The sequence below is a fragment of the Osmerus mordax genome, chromosome 10, assembly GCF_038355195.1.
Source record: "Osmerus mordax isolate fOsmMor3 chromosome 10, fOsmMor3.pri, whole genome shotgun sequence".
Classification (NCBI taxonomy): Eukaryota; Metazoa; Chordata; class Actinopteri; order Osmeriformes; family Osmeridae; genus Osmerus; species Osmerus mordax.
In genome coordinates this window covers 1,660,301-1,683,024 of record NC_090059.1, presented here as the reverse complement: position 1 = coordinate 1,683,024, position 22,724 = coordinate 1,660,301, and the positions used below count along the sequence as shown (strand labels likewise).

General features: G+C 43.2%; 1 protein-coding gene across 1 annotated transcript; it reads right to left on the bottom strand.

Annotated features, from left to right (window-relative positions):
- Nucleotides 1-633: 633 nt before the first annotated feature.
- LOC136950208 (regulator of G-protein signaling 9-like) lies at nt 634-9,866 on the bottom strand. The gene is made up of 17 exons (XM_067244385.1): nt 9,691-9,866; nt 8,597-8,693; nt 7,769-7,819; nt 7,565-7,671; nt 7,436-7,487; nt 7,289-7,347; nt 7,098-7,174; nt 6,771-6,852; nt 6,175-6,237; nt 4,851-4,880; nt 3,940-4,001; nt 3,634-3,747; nt 3,362-3,477; nt 3,159-3,246; nt 1,553-1,691; nt 1,316-1,398; nt 634-1,165 (listed from the first exon to the last, which is right to left on the bottom strand). Exons 1-17 carry the CDS (start codon nt 9,754-9,756, stop codon nt 991-993), a joined length of 1,461 nt encoding a protein of 486 aa, XP_067100486.1. The 5' UTR covers nt 9,757-9,866; the 3' UTR covers nt 634-990.
- Between the last annotated feature and the right edge of the window lie 12,858 nt (nt 9,867-22,724).

Below are 22,724 nucleotides of genomic sequence, written 5' to 3'. Positions count from 1 at the left end.
GGGCAGGACATTTGGGAGACAGGCTGGCAAACACAGTGGATGGAGTGCAACCCCGTCGAAGCAAGCGGCCCAATGAAATGGCCACTCGGGTTCGAGACATGCCCCCAACCCCCCCATGCCTGGCCTCGCCCTCGGCCTCCCCCCCCGCCTGCCTGTGTTCCGGCCCAGGGGTGCTGTCTATGGCCACACTGATTGGAGAGGGACAGGCAGGGGTGTGGGGGAGGAGGGGAGGGGTGCTGGCTGACGGGGGGTCACTCATGCCTGAGTACACGGCCAGGTGGGGGACGGGAGCAGTGAAGCGGCACAGCTGTAGGGGTCAAAGGTCAAATATCAGGGGGCAGCAGCAAGGATTGGAAGGTTCCATCCATGTCTGATCTGATCATACACAACTGATCAAAGTAATCAAAAACAACACTCAACGGAACAATCCTACTCCCTCCCTTTTTCCTAGGCTTCTCTCCTTTACGGCCTAACCCGTCTTCCAGTGTCTCTCTCTGATTCCCTCCCTCCCCCCTGGGTCTTCATAAACAGTCTGCAGTGAGGAGAGTGGTGAGAGACTGTGAATTAATTGTGAATGAATGAGAAGAATGTTGGATGGCACAGTAAAGATAACAGGACACAGACACATGAGGTGGCCTGACGTATTTATTACAGCAAAACACACTTTAATGGAACTTGAACAGTCTCTAAAAGTAAACGATCAAGCAGAGAACACAGAAACAGACAGCATGGTAGAACACAGAGACAGACGGCATGGTAGGTGGATGGAAACTGAAACACATACTGTCGATGACAAAAACCCAGTGATACATGACACGTCTGTTCAAACCAACACAACTAGACTGCTCTGCTCCCTGACATCACTACAGACAGTCCTTACTTTTGCAGATATATCTACTGACATTGCCTTTCACAGCTGCTATTCTGCCATGCACAAGCCCACCTGCCAAAGCATGTGTTCTGGTGTGCATGTACAGAGTGTGCATGTACTTATTTCTTGGGGGGCACCTCCTTGCCCTTGTTGCTGAGTTTACTCATGACCTGTGTGATGTCCACGGGACCGCTGGCAGCTAGCTTGGCCCTCTGCTCCTCCTCCTGCTGCCGGAGGATGATGGGGCTGATGCTGGGCCTGCGCTTCCGGGCGTTCTGCTCCAGCTGAACATCACTGGGGGGGAGAGAGAGAGAGAGAGAGAGAAAGAGAGAGAGGGACAGACAGAGACAGTGGGGGGTGGGTGAGAGAAATACAATGATGGCCACAAACTGGAATGTTTGATAACGGGGGGTGGAGAGATCAGCCCTGTTGATGGAGACTCACCTGAACCTGTGCTGATCAGGGTTGATGGCTCTCTTCTGGGTGTCCTTAAACACTGGAGACTTTAGGTACCGGCCGTAAGAGTCCTAGCAGGCCACCACACACACACCCCCACACAAATACAAGCACACACAAACACACATACACACAAGTTAATCCACTGAAAGCAAAGAAACATTTCAGGGAAAGTAAGCTCCATAAAATCTTGAGTTATGTTGAATGGTTGACGGTGTGGCCCACCTTCTTCATCAGCATGAATATGTGTGTCTGAGCCGCGTCCAGGACATATCTGTGGGGGTGCTTCAGACCTTTCACTGTGATGTCCATCGTCTTCCCATCGATGTTAATCCAGCGGGGGGCGCCGCGAGCTAGGAAGGTCCTGAAGAGACAGAAGGTTCCACAAACACTCGATACTACACCACAGACCATGGGACGCTTCGTCAATGTCACAAAATCATTTTTAGAACAATGAAACACTTTATTCATGTAATAAAAACATTTCGATTTTGGGCCATGGATACAGTTCATAAGAGACACATTTTATGATTAACACATTGTTTGGAAAATGCAAGAAATCTACATATTGATCATTCCCAGGCATATTTAGACTTACCAATTTCATAAGCAAGGAAGTGCCAGAGAGAAAATCATTTGAACTAACTAAACTCCTCAAAAAATGATTCCTCCCCTTCAATAATACCAATAGGTATTGTATTTTATATCATTGGAAAGCCTGATTAGTCACCTTTACAACAAGGTACAACTTGTTAGGATCGTGCATTTGTGGAATGAGCAACACAGCTAACCGTGTGGGTAGCGTCCCACATTTTTGGGACAAAATCCCCTGCAATATTCTTCTGTTGGTATTCACTCTCGTTTTGAGTTGCTTGGTGGATTGGATGATTGCACTCTCCCACCGTAATAATAAGGAATAATAAGGCACAGTAATAAGGAAAAAACAACACATATTGGCATATTTTTACACTTTATTTATTTTACACTGTCAGGGACCTCAGTAGCGTGTGGAAGATCCATACGCAGCCACAACAACATGGCACCTCCTCCTCATGCTGGTCACCAGCCTGGTCACACACTGCTGTGGGATGGCATCCCATTCCTCAACCAGGATTTGTCGCAATTCAGCCAACATGTTTGCGTTGGTCACTCTGGCACGTACAGCACGCCCAAGCTGATCCCATGAGGAGGAGGTGCCATGTTGTTGTGGCTGCGTATGGATCTTCCACACGCTACTGAGGTCCCTGACAGTGTAAAATTAATAAAGGGTGAAAATGGCCAATATGTGTTGTTTTTTCCTTATTACTGTGAGAGTGTGCAAATCATCCAATCCACCAAGCAACTCAAAACGAGAGTGAATACCAACAGAAGAATATTGCAGGGGATTTTGGCAAAATATTTTGGGCCGCTACCCACACGGTTAGCTGTGTTGCTCATTCCACAAATGCACGATCCTTACAAGTTGTACCTCATTGTAAACTGTGACTAATCAGGCTTTCCAACCGTATAAAATACAATACCAATTGGTATTATTAAAGGGGAGAAATAATCGACCGAAATAAGTTTAGCTCGCTTAACTTGTTTTCATCACCATTGATGGGTGGACAAGTTGAAAAGTTTGTCAATTGACATGCAGTTTATCTTTTAGTGTGAGCAGGAACTGTGTCACAGCAGAGGAGAAGAGCTCTGGACTCTTTCAGCCTCCCAGACACTGGAGGATATCTGTCTTTATAAATTAAATTACAATCATTTCAGTCTGTCAGTGGACTACACGCCCCACTAACAGACATGGCATCACCAGACAGGTCCTGGACCTCCAAGGTCTTCTTACTTGTAGATGTGCTGGGCTTTCTCCTGCATGGTGTCAGCTGTGCCCCACTTCAGGTCCTCACAGGCTTCCCAGAAGGCCAGGTTCTCACCTGGACACAAGGTTGGGAAGAGCCAACGTTACCCCTGATAGCCAATTACTCCTGGCCAGACCGGAGGAGAACCTCCCCCTAGTGGCCTGGTGTTGGGTTAGCGTAGCTGGCTCACCGCTGAACTCCTTCTTGAGGAACAGTCTGAAGTCAGCACGGCCCCGAGGGTCAGAGAGCAGCTCCCCAAAACTGAAGGTCCACCTCTCCACTCGCATCTTAGTGGGCATCTCCACACTGACACACACACACACACAGATGCACACAAACAGATGCACAGACACGCACATTCACATTAATACACACTCTTTTGCGTTTTCTTTTCAGATCTAAAACCTGTAGCAGATAAAACAACAGTTTGATGAGTGTTTGTTAGTGTGCCTCCTCATGTACTTAGCCATGTTCAACGCCCAGAGGGTGACATCATCAGTGATCCAGGGGTTGCTCGGGAGACAGCTGCTAAGAAACGGGTCATGGTGCTTGTATGTGACTGAGTACTTCACCAGCCTATAGGGAGATCAAAAGTCACCATCATACATGCACACAGGTGAACACACTCCATCCCACAAGATAAAACAGTGTGAAGGAGCAGACCTACACAGAGACGCACAGTGTCCCAAACACTCAAACCTGTCACACACACAGACACAAGCACTCGATCCCACAAGATAAAACTGTGTAAAGGAGCAGTAAACGTACGCTCCAATGGACACAGAGGACTTCACCCTGGGCCTCATGATCGACTGCTGGGTAAAGATCATCTAAAGGACACAGGGAGACGTCATCAAACACTCACCAGGAAGAAGACAACAAAATATTTAAATTTACAGTTTTTTCGGATGGTTAAGGCACTATCTTTTAAACTCGGTTATTTTTGCTAACCTCTACACATTAACCACAAAACCTTACACCAAACCATAAAAACAGTACACAAAACTAAATATTGTAAAAATCTTCAAACTCTTTAAAAACATGTTTTTGCATCAATACAATGTAAATTCACGACATAACACACTATCCAAATGAGGGAAACCCCAGTTTTTTCGTGCATAAAAATATTCTAACACTCCTCAAACAACAAAATGGTCTGGCAACTGAAATTCTTTTTTTTAACCTTTTCCCCTTATTTGTATCAGGGGACCTATAAATAGTGTATGGAAAAACACATTCATACTTTACACAGTTGAATCAGTGTGTATACAGTACTACATATATGACAAAACATTATGATAAACTGCTGTGCGCAGCCCACTGATAAAGCAAAAGCCACAAGTGTTTTTCATTTATACTATCAGTTGGTGCTTTGTGTGCCTATTCAAATGATTTGAATTTGTGCGGACTGGACCAATGCAAAGACAATGTTTTAAAAGACGCTTTGCAAGAATTGCTTGCTTTTCCAAGAGATATATTGTAAAATGTTTTGCTGATTTGGTGTAAGTTGTTGTGGTTAGTGTGTTGAGTTTAGCAAAAATAGCCTATGGTTCCAAAGATAGTGGCTTGGAACAAAAAATACAAAATTTAACTGTAAAAGGAAGTGAATTCATTGAATGATGTGCCCTCAATTCAGAGGGATTTGAACAATAAAATAATTGTATTGGATCTTGACTTACAATTCTTCTGTAGACATCAGATGTTTTTTTCTGGAAAATAAAACGTTGTTTTTAGAAAGCTTCATAGCAGAGACTAAGGTTGATTATTTAAGGTTTAAGATTACTTGTCATTTTGTATTCCTTTCTGTGTGCTTGTGTGCCTGGGTTTGTGCATGCGTATATGTGTGTTGGTTTATGCGTGTGTGAGTGTGTTGGTTATGAGGTGTAATTACGTGTCACCGGTTAATATGCAAACCACACAGTAGCGCCTGCGCGATTATATCAAACCTCTGAACGCACGGGAGAACTTTACATAGGCTTACAATGGACACAGGCGTTCACACGCTTCATGTAGGCGTCTCGCTGGCGATGTGCACACGTATTTTAACAACGTGTGCACCTGTACGTGTCATGAACACTACACCTGACATCCATGAGACCTACGCCTATGTGAACACTACACCTGACATCCATGAGACCTACGCCTATGTGAACACTACACCTGACTGTTTGATGGCTAGCTAGGCGTGCGCACAGGCAGGTGATGTGTGCTTCTCATACTGACATTGCACAGCGCCCAAACAGCTGTGCACATCTGCCTGCCTAAACGCGGTTTGGGTTTGAATAGATTTCACCAAGATCTTTGCCGAAAGATCTCTTGGTCGAGGTGGGCAGGTGTGCGCAGGTTTGTATGCTGCGCTGACAAAGTATGCGAAGCACACATGTCACCTGCCTGTGTGCACGCCTTATCAAATGTAATATGCACATATTACGCCTGTTTATACGCACACCAAATTTTCTCTCAAACTGTAAGATGTAGTAAGCTATTCATTCCGCGCTTTCTAAAACTCGCCAGAGTAGCCCATGCGGAATTCACCAGGTATGCGGTGAACGCACTGTGTGCAGCTACGCTGACACTGATTACACCCCATAGTTGGTTTATGTGTGCGTGTGTTTGTGGGTGTGTGTGTTTGTTGGTTTGTGTGTGTGTATGTTGGTTTGTATCCAATCTTTAAAGCTGAGTCTGTAAGCACATGAAGATCCTTGTAGAAAACCTGCAGAGATAAAAATATGAAAAAATATACAATGAACACTCATCCACACCTGCAGATAACAGTGAACCAAGCATTGATCAGGCTTGAAAGACAGGGCTTAACCATGAGGATGCTTGGTGGTTGGCTGATTACGAGGACAGGCAGGAGGACAGAGAGGGCTGTGTCAGTAGACAACAACAAGCCTCTTATCAAATCTAATCTGACTGACAACAGCCCTTGTGCATGTCCTTGATAGAGCTGCAGACACAGGAAGCCACTATGACAGCCTCAGCCCCTGGCTCACCTGTTACCTCCTCTGTGTTGGGATCTATCAGACGGTCCAGTCCATACTCCATGGCACTGACTGTACCTGGCTGGAAACACACACACACACACACAGACAGAGAAGAGAGAGAGACAGACAGAGAGGATCTCTGAGTCATTTGACTGTCACTTTCTCCCAGTGAACATCCTACCCCTTTCCATATGCTTCCTTTCTACAGTATATGCAGGCTACCATATGTACTATCATAGATGAGAGAGATTCCAGACTGCTGTTTGTGCATGGGGTTTGAGGCATCCAGGTGTGTTCTCAGACACTAGTGAAATATTAACCAGCTCTGCCCTTTCCTCATCACTGGCCAGAGGGCTAATGAGGCCCCATGGTGGGCAGTAATGGGGTGTGGTGGGGGAGTGATGAGGCACCATGGGGGGCAGTAATGAGGCGTAGTAGGGGAGTTCATGGGGTGCTGTAGGACAGGAGACTCTCACCAGCTTACTCTATCCAATAGGATTGGGATAAGGATCGCCTATCCTTTCCATTTTAGCATGTGCTGTTTTCCTCCAACTGTTTTTGTTGACTGCTACTCTGAATGTGGGAGTCTGTGGCGCTGCGTGTGCTTCTCACCGGAGGCCTGTGGACAACCCAGTACGCTCTCTCCTGACAGTCAAACACCACGCGGTCCGGCTTCTTCCTCTCCTTCCCAGCTCTAGAGAAACACACACAAACAGACACACATATATTCACACACACACACACACAAACATACACACATATATACACACACAGACACACACAAATATACACAGACACAAACATACACACACACACACACACAAATACATACATTGACACAAATACATGCAGAGACAAAAACACTCATCATACAGAATATGGCATCATTCTACTCGTGACATAGGAGCAAGATTGTTGTTAAGGAGGAGACAGACTGACCTGTACTGTTCCTTTGCCTGCATCACAATGAAGTCCCATTTATGGTTCATCCACTTGTGAAGGTTGTTGTACTTCTCCTGAAGGTAAAAAGCAAACAGGAAAATTGTTACGTTCAATCTTGAGACAGGTTTTCAGTGTACTGCAGCCAGCCATGCACGTGTTCAGGGGTGTAAACATCTCTCATCTCTCACCTGCTCGTGCAACTCCAGGATACCCTTCTTGCGTATGTTTCTCTTTGCCAGATAGATTGCTTGAAAACAACAGTATTTGCTTTATGTAACATGGTAACTCAACATGTGAACATTTGCCAGCAGCATAACGTTGTCTGAACCACCCACCATAATCTGTGTCTTCAACAGGCCACTGCTGGGCAGGCCAGAAGTATGGTGTCTGAGAAAAGACAACATTTCGTTTTCAGACATGTTAAAGGAATGTGTGTGTGTGCGTGCGTGTGTGCGTATGTGTACCTGAAACCGGTAGAGAGAGGTGTCTGGTTTGAGAATCAGGCGTTTATGATCCTGGAGTGGATATATAAATCCATATGACACCATCATAGTTCCCAAGGTGCAAGCCTCTAAGTTGATGGAAAGACAAGCAGAGTAATACGGGAAAGTGCTCTGAGGTTTTACAACAGTTATGGGGCATCTGAAAGAGACAGGTGGTGGTCTTACCTTGGGTTTCTACTGTGAAGCGGTTAGCTAGCCATGCCACTATATCCTCACCTGGTAGAAGGAAATACTTAAAGATCATTTATATTTTATATAGCAATGCATGTGTGTGTGATGTGCATGTATTCACAAGAAATGTTGTGTCAACATGTACCTGTACCTGCCAGGTTCTTTAGAGAGGGGAAGGGAGGGGAGGGGAGGCGAGGGGAGGCGAGGGGAGGGGGTGGATTACAGCCTCATCCAGATGAGGTTTTATTTATAGAGTGATCAGAGATTAGCATGATTAGCAGTATGATCATGGAGTGTTCTGTCCAGAACACTCCATGATCCACAAGCATCTACCTTGCTGCCTCCTAAATAAAGAACCACCATAGTGAGTCAGACTCCAGACCCAGACCCAGACCCCAGACGGGAGTGTTTGATTTGAATCATGTCATGTCTGAAGGCAGATCAGGACCAGATCAGCACTTTCCTTTGGAAGGAATATAATTTTTTCTTTACTGTGGCTCTCTGTTCACCCCTCCACTTCCCCTATCACCCTTTCCCGCTCGTCCTCCATTTCTTAATCTCTCTCTCTTACTTCATTCTCTGACACTGAAACCATCAAGGTTGTCATGGAGATGGAATCTTAAACGATTGGGGTGGAAAACAGTTTGAGAGCTCTGAAATACTTAAGTGCATCTAGTAACCAAGCCCAGATACTGTATATGTACAATCCCGTAAGACTGTGTGTGTGTGTGTGTGTGTGTGTGTGTGTGTGTGTGTGTGTGTGTGTGTGTGTGTGTGTGTGTGTGTGTGTGTGTGTGGATGCGTGTGTGTGTCCTTCCTTACCAGTCATAGCGTGGGGTATAGTAGTGATGACCAGTCTCTGAGGTTGTGACTTCACTCCTGCCTGTGGATCCTGCATCTCCAGCATCACCGCCTCCAGCTAATAGGAGCAGAACACCATAACAACCAGTCACCACAACAACAAGTCACTATTTCAGCAGCAAAAAGTGATACTTATTACGCAAGGATCAAGATGAAAACCGTCAGGAATTAGGTCCACACCTACTCTTCACCCCATACTTTGACCCTGCCTTCACAGTGATGGAGGAGGAACGTTCAGGAATGCTGAACTGCTCGTCTATCTTCTCCATCACCAACCTCAGGTGTCTCAGCTCTGTGACTCTGTGTGGCTGTTTGAAGTGGCTTTGTGTCATGTGAACATCTAGCACTTTGAAGCTGGTCTAGGGAGGACCTCAGAGCAGCAGCTTCAACTGGACCAAAGGGGGTTTCATGAACCCTCCTGAAATGATTGAGGGTGGTTCAATCATTTATTAATCCACAGTTGTACCAACTCCTGGCAACTCAACATTGCACCTGCAAAGCAAAGCTGCAGTAGGCTTTGTCTCTATGCTTGAGGTGCAGCTATATCCTCTGGTGTGAGGGTTAGCATTGAAGGTAATTATGAAGGTTCTGCACTTATCCAGGCTAATGCTTATTGTACTAAAACTATGACTGAGTAATCCAATACAGAGTAACAGAGCCCCACTCAACCATGCAGGAAGGCATTCCCTGCCATTGACATGACCGGCATTTCCAGTGTTGTTTTGTTTTCTTACAGTGAGCCTATGAACTTTGCACAGCATTTGAGGTAACACAGCAAATATATCTTTGTGTCTTGCCAACTTTCATGTTTTGATATAACACGCTTTACTTTCAGAAATATTTGTCAATACATTTAAGCTATAGATCTGGATACGAGATAAAATCTTTATGAATGAGTACAGATTAATATCATAACGGGGTTTATATGGCATGTTATAAAACAGGAGTCGACAAAGAAACATGTCTGTTTTAAACGTTTGGAAAATAAATCGATGTCCTCAGATGAATATGCAGTAGGCTGTGACAGCCTCAACATTTTTATATGGATAACCTACCTTCTTTAGACATGCCATCCGCGGTCGAAATCTCTGTCCATGATCCCGTACATTTCTGATTGTCATTGTGGTGGCTTTCCACCCCACTTACAGAATACAAGAGGTATAGTCGGTAATTTATCGTGGAAAGATGCTGATGAAATTACAACAAACAGGTCCTATTTCTAATCGATGCCAAACCGCGCTCCTCAATAAGGATAGAGAGGACAACCCTCCAACCACAGCACAGTTATATTCGGGCGGATTAACCTCAACTGTTACGCATTTACGCAACCTGGCAGCAAGATGGCGACATTTTGATAATTGTTTTTGTCATGACGAGTTGAAGCGTTATCTGGGCCTATTAAATTGTGTATAATGCCTGCAACAGTGTCTCCGAGTCTCAATAATGACATTATTGTTGTTTTTATGTGATACGCGTTTAGATTTGAATAAGCTTACTTTAACCAGGAACGCTATTGTTAATAAACTTTCTTACTCTATCACACATGTGTTACATCTCACAGTAATAATAGGTGCGTTCGACAATGGACTGCTCTGTGAAGTCGGACATTCCAGCTTCTCGCGGTTTGCTGCGTTGACGTCAGTCATGGCCGATCAAGCGCTGTTTGCTTCTTTCCGTTAGTGAAGAGGCGTACTAAAACCCTTTCTTTAACACATTCTTAATTCAATTAAACAGTTTGGTCCTGATTTGAGCGTTGGCGAAACTGAAGGTGTCAGAATAATTACAAAACACGCGTCAAAGTTGTCGTGTTAGCTGTGTCGTGTATAGCCTAAATAGGCTATAGGCTAGGCTACATATATTTGAATTATTTCGAGAATTGTTAATAAAGACTTGTTTAAAGATTTAAACATTGTGTTATGACCCTTTGATATACATTGCCCTTTAGGTCTTTTAAGCCATCAGTTTTATTTATTTTTAAAGTGTTTTATGGGTGGATTTGGAGCCGCCAGTAAGTCGCTCCAATTTTGCGCACGAACCACTAGAGCAGAGACAAATCTAAACGTTGCAATACCATGCTATGCGACAAGTCAAGTTTAGAAAATATGCATTTAGTCTTGTAGCACCAGCAAAAGTCGTTCTTGACTATGGATCCGGCGACATGTTATCTTACACGGTAAAGTTAGCATTGAGCCAGAAGGTCTACAGTTATAAAAAACATCATAAATTGACGTGGCTGTTCAATTATGATAGCAGAAACAACTTTATAGGCCCCTTTTCGCATGAACGGACGGTCGACAGCAGGGATGTTGAGGGCCTCCCTTTACTTAAGTAAATAAAACTGCACTTGACATTATATGCATGAAAATAGGACCACCAAAACAATAAAAGCATAATAACCTTTACAATAAAATAAAGAAAAAAACTGTGTTTGGTCTTAAATGTTTTATTTAGGCTAAATACAAAACCCCACCAACAATATTAATCAAAATATGTAGTCTAACATAAATAAAAGCAGCCTAAATGGCTTTTCTGCTGTGGATAAACAGTTCAGCCATGTAGCGGCACATCCCTTGATGCCTGAACAGTATTTTTATAATGACCTAAAACAAGAAAATTGTAATTAAAAATAAAACTGAGAAAATACATTTAGTTATTGGATTTGGTGTTGGTCATTAGCATAAAAATGAATATAACATTTACCTCTGGCATCATGACATCAAAAAGTAGGTCCACAGTCCTGATGTCCATTGGTTTGCCTCCCACTGCCCTCTCTAGCATTTGTCTCTGCGCGAAGTTCGTGTGCAAAATTGGAGCGACTGACCGGCTCCCATTCCATACACTTCTAATTTACCAACCATTTCTTTGTAAGCACTTTTTATTAAATAAATACATTGTTATCCTTATTACCGTGGCTTGTCACTTCCTGAAGTTCTTATCTAATCTTCCTATGAATCAAGTTATGACAGCATTAAACAAGCCCTGGTTGGCTACACACCTCATGTCGGGCTTATACAGATGTGTGTATTGGCACTGTATTGGATATTCAATTATTCTGCCTCCATCTCCCTGTCCCCCTGGTCCTCCCCCAGCACCAAGGGTGTGCCCAGAGGCCAACACCTGTGACATAACCCTGAGACTGCCCATACACACAACCCATGTACAGTACATGGAGTCTAGGATAATACAGTCACCCACCTTTGGGCAGGCATAATGTCACAGCCACAAACGTGACCCCGTTTTTGGTTTTGCCCTGCCCTACTGTGTCCGTGTCTGCCATTGTCTTCACCTGTGTCTCATTCAGTGGTTTCAGTTCTTGTTTGTATTATCATGTCCACCTGTAACTTGTTTGGTTCTGTGTATTTTAAGAATGAATGGAAGTTCAGTTCAAATCTAGTATTTTTCACCCGTTACCAAGACACTGTAGCCTGATGATGGTACATTGTGTTAGTTTGGAGTATGTTATTAGGCTGAATGTAGGGGAAAGTGTATTACATGAGAAGGAAATGTATCAAAAGATTATGGTGTGATTTCCCAGATAATGAAAATTGTGTTACCCATATAGATGGTGTCACTAAAGGGTCAACGACCTGAGCGTCAGGTCACCTCATAAAAGTAGAGGGCGCATTGCGTAATTTGCTATGGAAAATCATCCCTAGTGAGCGGGCGCTATGAAGATAAATGAAAGTTGAAAAATTATCACAATTATTTTATTAGTAGACTAACACTGCATTGCGAGAGCAGGTTTCTGCTCTTTCGTGTTTTTCTGCTGACATTGACATTGAGAACTTAGGTTGGACATCTTTGAACAGTGCTAGTTCATGACTATACCATATCAAGCTTGATTGTCTATTCACCTACCATTTAGTTAGCTGATGATTAGCAGTGTACAATATTTTGTGTTAATTGGGTTCATAGGAAGATTAGATTTGATGTTCCTGCTAGTAATGGAGAGACCCAGCTTGTTAGGGCACAGCTTATTAAGGACCAAGGCACAGGTCACAGGTGTGCCCTTGCAGCAATGACAGCTCCTCTACCTGCCTGCCATCCTGCAACAGAACCAAAGACACAGAAGCAGAACACAGAGAGAGGAGACCCAAACAATGCACAGAGCCAACAATCTAACATGGTTTATACCATCATCAGCACAGGCATAACCTCCCGATCACTACAAGTCATTCAGGTAATGTCCTATTGACTCATACAGCAGTGAACAGTATCCTTTCTGAAGTAGAGCAATGGCTAGTGTTTGCTGACCATGGGAGGGTTTAATAGCATTCAACTCAAGTTAAAAGCAGTAGGCCTACATCTTACACAGCATAAAGACAAATATGTATTTCAGGTCATCTGCAAGTCCCAGTGTGCCATTACAATCAACCCTGGGCCCAGCAGCAGCTTGGGTAGGCCAGGTTGCACAATGAAATCCAGCTGCATGGTTCCTGCCAGAAGGTGACCTGAGAAGGAGTTGGGCCTTTAGGACATCATGATCTGTTAAGTATAAAGACAACAGTGTGTGAATGTGAAGGACAGCCGGTGAACCTTTATTTCTGTCACCTTGGCTGTGCATTTCATTTTTCTAGGTCTATACAAGGAAGATGACCGCTCACCAAATTGGCATCACAATATATTGGCACGAGAACCTATCACTTCATAACTGCTACCTCCAATCACTGTACATATTGTCCTGTCACTGTAGGCTACATACGTTTGCACTGGCACCAATTACTGTTATATGTTGTTTTATATGGCATCATGGTCCTGGGGGAATAGGTTTAGTGTTTATTTTGTATTTATTTAGGAGGTTTATTATATGTTAGCTTGTCATAGGTGGACACTTGTTCTGAGTACTTATATGTCATGTTATGCCAGGTTGCTTTGCGTTGTCTTGTCCTAAGAATTTCAGTGCACAGTCTGACCCTGTGTTGGTCTGTGCATCTGACATTAAAAGACTTGAACTTGAAACTCTGTTTCGTTTTTATTATGTACAACCAAATGCAATTGAAAATGACAATAAAATACACTTGACTTGAAGATTAGCCTAACAACAGTTGTATATTGCCACCAACCAAGTTTGCGCACAATATACTGAGGCAACGCAATCGCTGTGCAAGGGAAGTTCACAAAGCTCCAAGCCAGACAGACAGCCAGCCAGCCTGATATTACTGCATTTATTTGTCTCTGCACCAATTGTTATATCAGAGTATTGCAATTGTGACCACCAACTTCATACTAATAGCTAACTATCTAACCAACATTGTATTTGATAGTAGCCTAGCTCGCACGAGCATCCTAAGACCTACTTTACTTACGTATTAGATGTTACAATTGTTGTCGTAATTTCCCATCGGAGATTCAAGCAAGCAGACTTTAATTTTGGAAAACCAGACGCTGATTGAGCCAAACCAGGCGTTAATTTCGTGTGGTTTGATAGACACGTCTCAAAAAAGCACGCGTTTATTTAGACGCGTGCTTTGTGACGTTTCACGTGACACGGTTCAATTTGAGGCGAAAAAGACGCCGACTTTGTATGGAAGTCGGCGTAATGGACGCCGTCTTTGTATGGAAGTCGGCGTAATGGACGCCGTCTTTGCGTGCAAAGTCGGCGTCAATTACGCGTGGTTGACACACGGGGGCGTCTTAATACTTGCCCACTTGGCCTTCCATACTCTGAACAGCATCGCCGTCCATGCTCTATGCACTCTGAACAGCATTGCCGTCCATAATCTATGCTCCCCCTTGCGACGGACGTCCCTGCTAATCAGGGACGGCACTCTGAAAAGCATCGCCGTCCGTCCATCCATGCAAAGATCAGCAGCCATCTCCGTCCGTCTATGGACGTCCATGACGCTCTGAGGGATTTAGCCCCTACTGACCGAAAGGTCGAGGTTAGTAAGTTGTTTATAATATGGCATTTTTAGCTCTTTTCATTTTGTAAAAAAAAAAAAAAAGTAGGCTAATTGTAGCTAGCGTTAGCTCTCAAGTCTTCTCACGGTGTTTCAGGTGTTGCCTAGCAACCAATTACTTTTGACAGAAAGCGGGCAACACGGTTCTGCTAAAATGGCTTTAATTCTAACACAAATAACGACTCTGTTAGAAAGTTAACAATTTCTTTGTTGCTGTTTATGTCGTCAGTCTCAAACTCAGCTGACTCGATATTGCTCATTTTGAAGATGACGTCAGAGCAGGGTATCAGACCGCAGACCGGCGATGAGGTCAATTCATAGTTTTCAGTCACGTGACATGCTCGGTGACCTGGAGGGGAGAAAGCTCAGCTATCGCCAGCAGCTTTAACACAACAACCCAACTATTTAGCTAACTAGCTAACTTTATCACTACGACCAATGCAGTTGGTCGCCTCGATACACAACAAACCGATTACATAAAGATGTGTTTAATGTCTGAAAATTATTGGTGGGCATATTCTTTTTTTTAATATAGATTAATCTCACTGTAATTTTGGCGTTAATCTAGATTAATCTAGATTAATATGGCTCATTTGAATTCCACCGAAGGCATTCAGAACATGTGTGCTACCCAAATAATGACTAAAAGTAAGTCTTTGAGAACGGGTTTCTCAAGCCAGGTGGCGCATTAGACCAGGAGCTCATCTCCTGGCAATGCATCACAAACTGCTTGAGAAAGCTGTTCTACTACATAATTGGTGATGAAAATAAATTATGTTCAATAATATGTACTTGTGTTTGTTAACTGTTTATTAGATTAGTTAGCTTGGCTGACGGGCTTGCCTCGGTTGCACTCAAACATCGTAGTTTGACGACGACTCTTCCCCTATGCTACATCAGTGCTTGGCCCGGCATCTTCCACATTAGCTAAGGGATGCTTTGCGTTTAGGTGGTATTTGACACTGGAAGAACTCCTACAGTAAACTAATTCCGCATAGCACAAGGTGCAAACAACCTTAGTCTTGTCGAGGTTTCCATTGGGAAGCTTCTTAAAAATACATTTTCCCTGAAGCAAACCAGGCGGCTTCATAGCTGCATCCATGTTAGCACGTCACGTTTGATGTGATAATTTAATACACACAGGTTCGAAGACTCGTTCTCGCCCCCTACAGTGCAAATCGGCTAGGTATACATCCGCGCTAAAATATCAAGGTGAAAGTCATCATAGCTTGCGTAGTATAGACCCAGCTCCCAACCCAACTTTGAGAATAGATTAACGGCGATACTTTTTATCGCCAGATAAGTCTCCCGTTAACGCAGCGCGTTAACGCCAATAACGGCCCACCACTACTAAAAATACGATCATTAATATACTTGCGTTTAACTTTACTTTACTGCTTAGCTTTGATGAAGCTGCAAATACGTGTATATTTGGACGGCTGCCATTGTATGCCCTCCCCGGAGACAGAAGTAGTGTTGTTTAATGGCACAAATCCACAATCTTTTCCTCTCTATATTTTCTTTATCGGGCGGAATTCTGTAGAAACCCAGCCCAGGCTTGTCTCTTCTGCAATTAGTGCACCCGATAGCACAACAACTATCCGGCATTATGCTTCAACGAATCTCTCAGACTCAACGTAAATGTATGAATTTATAATGGGCAGTGGGCAGCGGAAAGTCTTTTTTGCCCTCCAGGGGGCGTGTCCCTTGGAACGTGATGTCACGTGAAAACTATGAATACGCGGCTGGCATGACTACCCATTAGCCAATCAGGACGCTCGTACTGTCGTTGCCATATAATAATATTTAATATTGGATCGTGAGCTTGTGTGTTTCAATCTGTGTGTGACACCTCTGCATCCTTCATGAGAGGGGTTGCCATGACCACATTAATCATACATGACAGATCATTCTCTGGACACTAATCACTATCTGAGGGAGCAGGTGTGAAGAATTACGTTTTCCAAATGCTCTGATTTGTCGGGGATGATGGTGTGTGGTAAGTGTACAGGCTGCTTTATTCTGTCCACAGTGAGTTAATGAATGGATTGTGCTTTCAGAGAATGCACTCAGGTTCCTTTGAATTCGGCAGCGGTTCACCCCTTCATCACCCCTACATCACCACAAGTTAGCGCCAGACGCCAGAAGTGTTTCTAGCATCACAATGGAGGGGGATTCCTGTACCACAGCTCCCCTGAGGGTAGGATCTCCACAGACAGAAGTGCTCCATAGTGATTCACAATTGACAATGCATACATAGGTTGCACGCAAATTTATGTGGAAATTTAGACTTGAACCCACCTAGGACTTTGGTTAGACGGATATAGGAATCAGTTGAGAGGAGCAGGACCACAAATTCAAATGTACCTGTAGTGTAGCCCTCCTTGTTACAAATAAACCCCTTGTTAGTAGATGATGGGCATCAAGTTATTTTATGCTAGATATGCCACCGTAAAGCTAGCTCTCTGATGGTGCAGGTGGGTGGTATTTAGACTGGTGAGCTTAACCAATTCAACTCAATATTATTATCATGTTCTTCTTCATTAGTCAGGTTCAGTAAACAGTAGACCTAATCCATGTAGAAGCCCTAACTAAGTCTCCTCAAGGTCTTCTACAGGCTGACTGTGGTCCAGGATGTGATGCTGCAGACTTACGCAGACCTACTCTAAAGCATTAAGGATTTGAAGTTGTGCCAAAGAAGAGGACATTCCACATGTACATATAGGCAGTTCTTCCTGTTTGAGTTCTCTCTAGACGAATCTCTCCAGTGGCTGTTTGTCAGACATCTGACCTGGCAGAACATTCTGGACTGTCCCATTGCTTTCAGAAGTGTACAGCCATCTGAGATGCTGCTCAAAGAATGGAGAGGAAGGCAAGGTCATTATTCGTTCATATTCAGTTTTATTCAGAATCAGAATGGGATTTATTCGCCATGAAAGTTTGCACAGACAAGGAATTTGCTTTGGCAGGAAGGTGCATACAATAAACATATACCTAAAATTTAAATATGTGGACTATCTATACTAAGCGTACATAAACTAGCAGTACGCCTTTATTTATTGACTGATTGGAGATGAGCATTTATCATCTTTTTCCCCTTTCCTCTTTTTCTATCTCTCACTTTCTTCTTGTTATCTCTCACCCTTTCAGTGCCCCCTCCCCCCTTTACATCTCAATCAAATCTTTCCATATCTGGCACTGAGATTATCATGGTTGTCATGGCGATGGAGACTTCAGTTCTTGTTGAGTGTCCTCAACAGTAATGGCATGGAGCAGAGCATGTCCTATCTTCATGTCTCTTAGATATTCTGCTGTCACTCCAGGTTAAAAAGGTCAATTTTTGAGTGCGTAAGGATACGTAAAACCAATCAGAGTACAGACGTTTCACAACTCCAACAAAGACGCCATGCACACTTGACATAAAGTACTGCACAACACAAGCAACCTAGCAGCCATAAGTGGAAGGAACGCTGTCTGGAATATTTGTTGGTTTGGGGCGTCAGAATGTGGCACAGAATAGTAACGGACTGGTACTGGCATTTGAAAGACTTTATTATGTCACCCTATTAGTTGCCTGACAACATTACACATATGTAAGGGGTTTTAATTTTGGCCAAACAACCAAAACTAATACCCTAGGTTTAAAGGAAGAGGGGTCAACTGAACAGTGTATTAATACTAACCAAACATGTCGGAATGGCAGTTATTTGACTCTATGGGTTGAACCAGAGCAAGAATGGTCAAAGTAAGGTTAAAAAAAATAGATATTTAATAAAATTGCAAATGAATTTGATCAATTTACAAGGCAAACATGTTACACATTGAAGGCTTAAAGGGGTGATTGATTGCAAAAACGATTTTACCATGTCATAGTTGAATAACGACAGTTCGGTGGGTAAAATGAACATACAGTGAACCTCAACGTCCATTGACACCTCTTTCCTATGCAAATCTCCAAATGAAAACATTTGGCTGTAAAACGCTAGCTTTTCAACAAAGCCACCGGACTGACGTCAGTCCGGGGACCGCCTTTTTTGCCTCTGATCTGTATCTTAATCACGCCCCAAAATGTACATCCAGACCAGCCCATTGGTGTTCTTGCCCAGTCCGAGGTAGAGTAGATCTTCGATGCTAGTTTAGCTGCGCGCTGCTCTGTGTGTAGGCTACTTCTAAGTAAAGAATGTATAATACATTACAACACATATTCTAGAACTGTAATCACCAGCTGCATATCAGGCACGACACTAACTATGATCCCAGTTATTAATATGTGTGGCATTTTAATCACTGAATGCATCACGGGCACTGTGCACGAGTGAATATAACAACAGGATTTATGAAGGAGGCATGTCTTAAAGAATATATTGTGCTTATTAAAGTTATGCATTGTGCTTATTAAAGTTATGAACTTAGAAGTGTGCCCAGGCTTAAACATTGGGTCTCACACTGAGTGTGGGAAGCAGGCTGTTCTTTGTGTCTCTATCTTTTCAGTTTCAGAAACAACCTTGGATCTGGGTGGAGATGGCACCCGAGCAGGTGGGACGCGGAGGCAAGAACAACTCCCTGATGCACGAGAGAACAAGCTCAACCCTCTTTTCATCTTTCTGTTTTAAAAGCACTGTATAAATATATGCTGGGGAGGGACAGATAGCCAGTTAGACTTCGTGAACCAACCCAAACTCTGTTGCGGGTAGGGAAACGTAGACAACCCCAGAGCTCTGTACTTGTTGATTTCCAGCTGCTGCATTAAAGCTGATATTATCGGACCTCTGCGACTCCAGACCACTCTTTCTAGAACACATATTTGTGTCATAGAATACCATCATTACATATTGGAATAGACACAAAGAATTAGAATCCTTCAACTGGTGACCCCGACGCTGAAAAGAGGGAGTCCAGAGGGTTCCGGCCCGACCGACGGATCGGGGGAGAGACCCATACACCGGTGCGAGGAGACAAACGTAATCGTCAGAGGCCTCAACATTAAAAAAAAAGGTAAGCAGACACCTGTTAATTCAAAGTACTGCTATTCGGAACTGAGAACCAAATTTAGACGATTACTATGTTTTATCGTACCTAGTCAAACCAACAGTGGTGGGAAATCAACCGTTTTTGTGTTTTGTCTTGTCCAAGGGGAGGTTAGAGTCCTCTCCAGGGGTTAGAGTCCCTAAATTCGTTGTCCTTGTCCAAGGGGACGTTAGAGTCCTCTCCAGGGGTTAGAGTCCCTAAACTCGTTGTCCTTGTCCAAGGGGAGGTTAGAGTCCTCTCCAGGGGTTAGAGTCCCTAAACTCGTTGTCCTTGTCCAAGGGGAGGTTAGAGTCCTCTCCAGGGGTTAGAGTCCCTAAACTCGTTGTCCTTGTCCAAGGGGAGGTTAGAGTCCTCTCCAGGGGTTAGAGTCCCTAAACTCGTTGTCCTTGTCCAAGGGGAGGTTAGAGTCCTCTCCAGGGGTTAGAGTCCCTAAATTTGTTGTCCTTGTCCAAGGGGAGGTTAGAGTCCTCTCCAGGGGTTAGAGTCCCTAAACTCGTTGTCCTTGTCCAAGGGGAGGATAGAGTCCTCTCCAGGGGTTAGAGTCCCTAAACTCGTTGTCCTTGTCCAAGGGGAGGTTAGAGTCCTCTCCAGGGGTTAGAGTCCCTAAATTCGTTGTCCTTGTCCAAGGGGAGGTTAGAGTCCTCTCCAGGGGTTAGAGTCCCTAAACTCGTTGTCTTGTCCAAGGGGAGGTTAGAGTCCTCTCCAGGGGTTAGAGTCCCTAAACTCGTTGTCTTGTCCAAGGGGAGGTTAGAGTCCTCTCCAGGGGTTAGAGTCCCTAAATTCGTTGTCCTTGTCCAAGGGGAGGTTAGAGTCCTCTCCAGGGGTTAGAGTCCCTAAACTCGTTGTCTTGTCCAAGGGGAGGTTAGAGTCCTCTCCAGGGGTTAGAGTCCCTAAACTCGTTGTCTTGTCCAAGGGGAGGTTAGAGTCCTCTCCAGGGGTTAGAGTCCCTAAATTCGTTGTCTTGTCCAAGGGGAGGTTAGAGTCCTCTCCAGGGGTTAGAGTCCCTAAATTCGTTGTCTTGTCCAAGGGGAGGTTAGAGTCCTCTCCAGGGGTTAGAGTCCCTAAATTCGTTGTCTTGTCCAAGGGGAGGTTAGAGTCCTCTCCAGGGGTTAGAGTCCCTAAATTCGTTGTCTTGTCCAAGGGGAGGTTAGAGTCCTCTCCAGGGGTTAGAGTCCCTAAACTCGTTGTCTTGTCCAAGGGGAGGTTGGAGTCCTCTCCAGGGGTTAGAGTCCCTAAATTCGTTGTCTTTGTCCAGAGGGAGGTTAGAGTCCTCTCCAAGGGTTAGAATCTCTGAATACTGTCTATTTGTGTGGAGTCAGATTGAGTTTAATAAAAATAGAGAGGAGTGTGGTGTGTTTTTTCCTTTGACCAAGAAGTTAAAGAAATCCCGAGGAGAGTTGGAGAAAGGTGGGGGCTAAAAGAGTCAGTTACGTCGAGATCTTACAGAGGTTATCCCAGAGGGTATACCCCTGGTTTATAAATAGGTTCTAATACAATTGGAAGAGTTATACTAGAGCAAAATTAAGTGAATAGACGGTAAACGCTAAACAGCTGTGTTGGTCAAAGAATGGTTTGAGGAAATGTATGTGAATAATTATGAGGAAGCAATTGGAAAGGTATATGGATAACATTTTAAGTCAAAATAGTAAAATCTAGGGTTTTTAAGAGTTTTGATAAAGGTATTAGATATAATTTGGTTAAAAATGAGAAAGAGAAAATAACTAAATGTACTTTTATTTGGAGTTTAATTGTAATTTGGTTTTAAGTTTTATTTGAGAGTTTTATCGGAGCCTGGCATACTGTTTGGGATAAACAGTTAGGCTGTGATAATGTTGTATTATGAAGAGGGTTATTATAACATACAGTTCTGAAATAATTTGGGAAGACTCATCAAGTCTGATAAATTGTGGTTATGATGGTTTGAGCTAATTGGCTCGTTTTGAACTGCAGCAAAACGAGTTATGAAGTTCTACCTATCTGACCTTTATAGAAAATATAGTTGGGAAAAATGTTTGGTTAATAGCTACATTAAGAACATTATTTGGTTTATATTTCATTTAAGAAGCATACGGATTCTGGTTTGGCATAATGAAAATTGCTTTGATCATATCTTTGATAAAAAGAGCTGTGATTTGGTAAAATTGAGAATCTAAAACAATATTGGTCTTAAACTTAACTGTTTTAAAAGACAGAAAAGGTTTTTTGAAGTGAAAGAAATTAGACTAACAGTTGATTTTCTAAAGAAGGGAACAAAGAAACAGATTGTAATTTCTAGGCATGACTAATAGGAGTTGACTATCAAATGATGATACTGTCTTATTAGATGCTGTTTCTTGTGTTTGCTCAACAATAAGAAAACTGAAGGGTCAATACTGCCTGCTAATTATATAGATATGTTTACAGTGAATTGAAATATTTCCCAGTCCTATACCAGATGCATAACACCATTTGAATTGATTTATTGGAGATCATATGTAATACCACAACTTAAACCTTTCACATAGCATGATGAAGAGGCGAATCAAATGGTTAACCAATTTTATAAAAAATGCTAACTAGAAAAGAGATGTCTTCTGCTAAATTCTGTTCCAGGTGAAGCAGTAAACCAAAGAGTGGAGGAGTCAAACGAGGAGATTGGGTATTGATTAAAGTTATCAATGAAAGGAGGGATCTTATGACAACTTTAAAATATCCTGTCTAATTTCTGGTTTTTCTATTTGTTTCGAATTTATTTTATTTTATTACAATTCTAAAAGCTTGGCTGAAGTTGTATGTATGTGGTGAAGGGGGCCTGTGAGCATGTCCAGGTCTGCCGTGGATACATGGATGTCGAATGTCCACTCTGTGGAGTGACGGTGGGTTTTCCCCTATAACATCATTAGGGTTTTCCCACTGTGTCCAGTGTATCCTCACCACTTGGCCATAACGCTGCATAGTCTCATCATTATTGTTGATTTGTATGCCAACATTGTGTAATCAGTAATGGGATATTTTTAAATTTGTGTTTGTTGTCACACCCTAAAAGGGTGTGAAAGGAGGGATTTATTTGAACTTTAAAATATCCACTTTAAATCCTTAAATGGGTTCTTGATTTCAATATCTGTGTTTAATCATTGGTGTTCGACTGTTCGCATCTCATTTGACTCAGTTACTGCTTGATC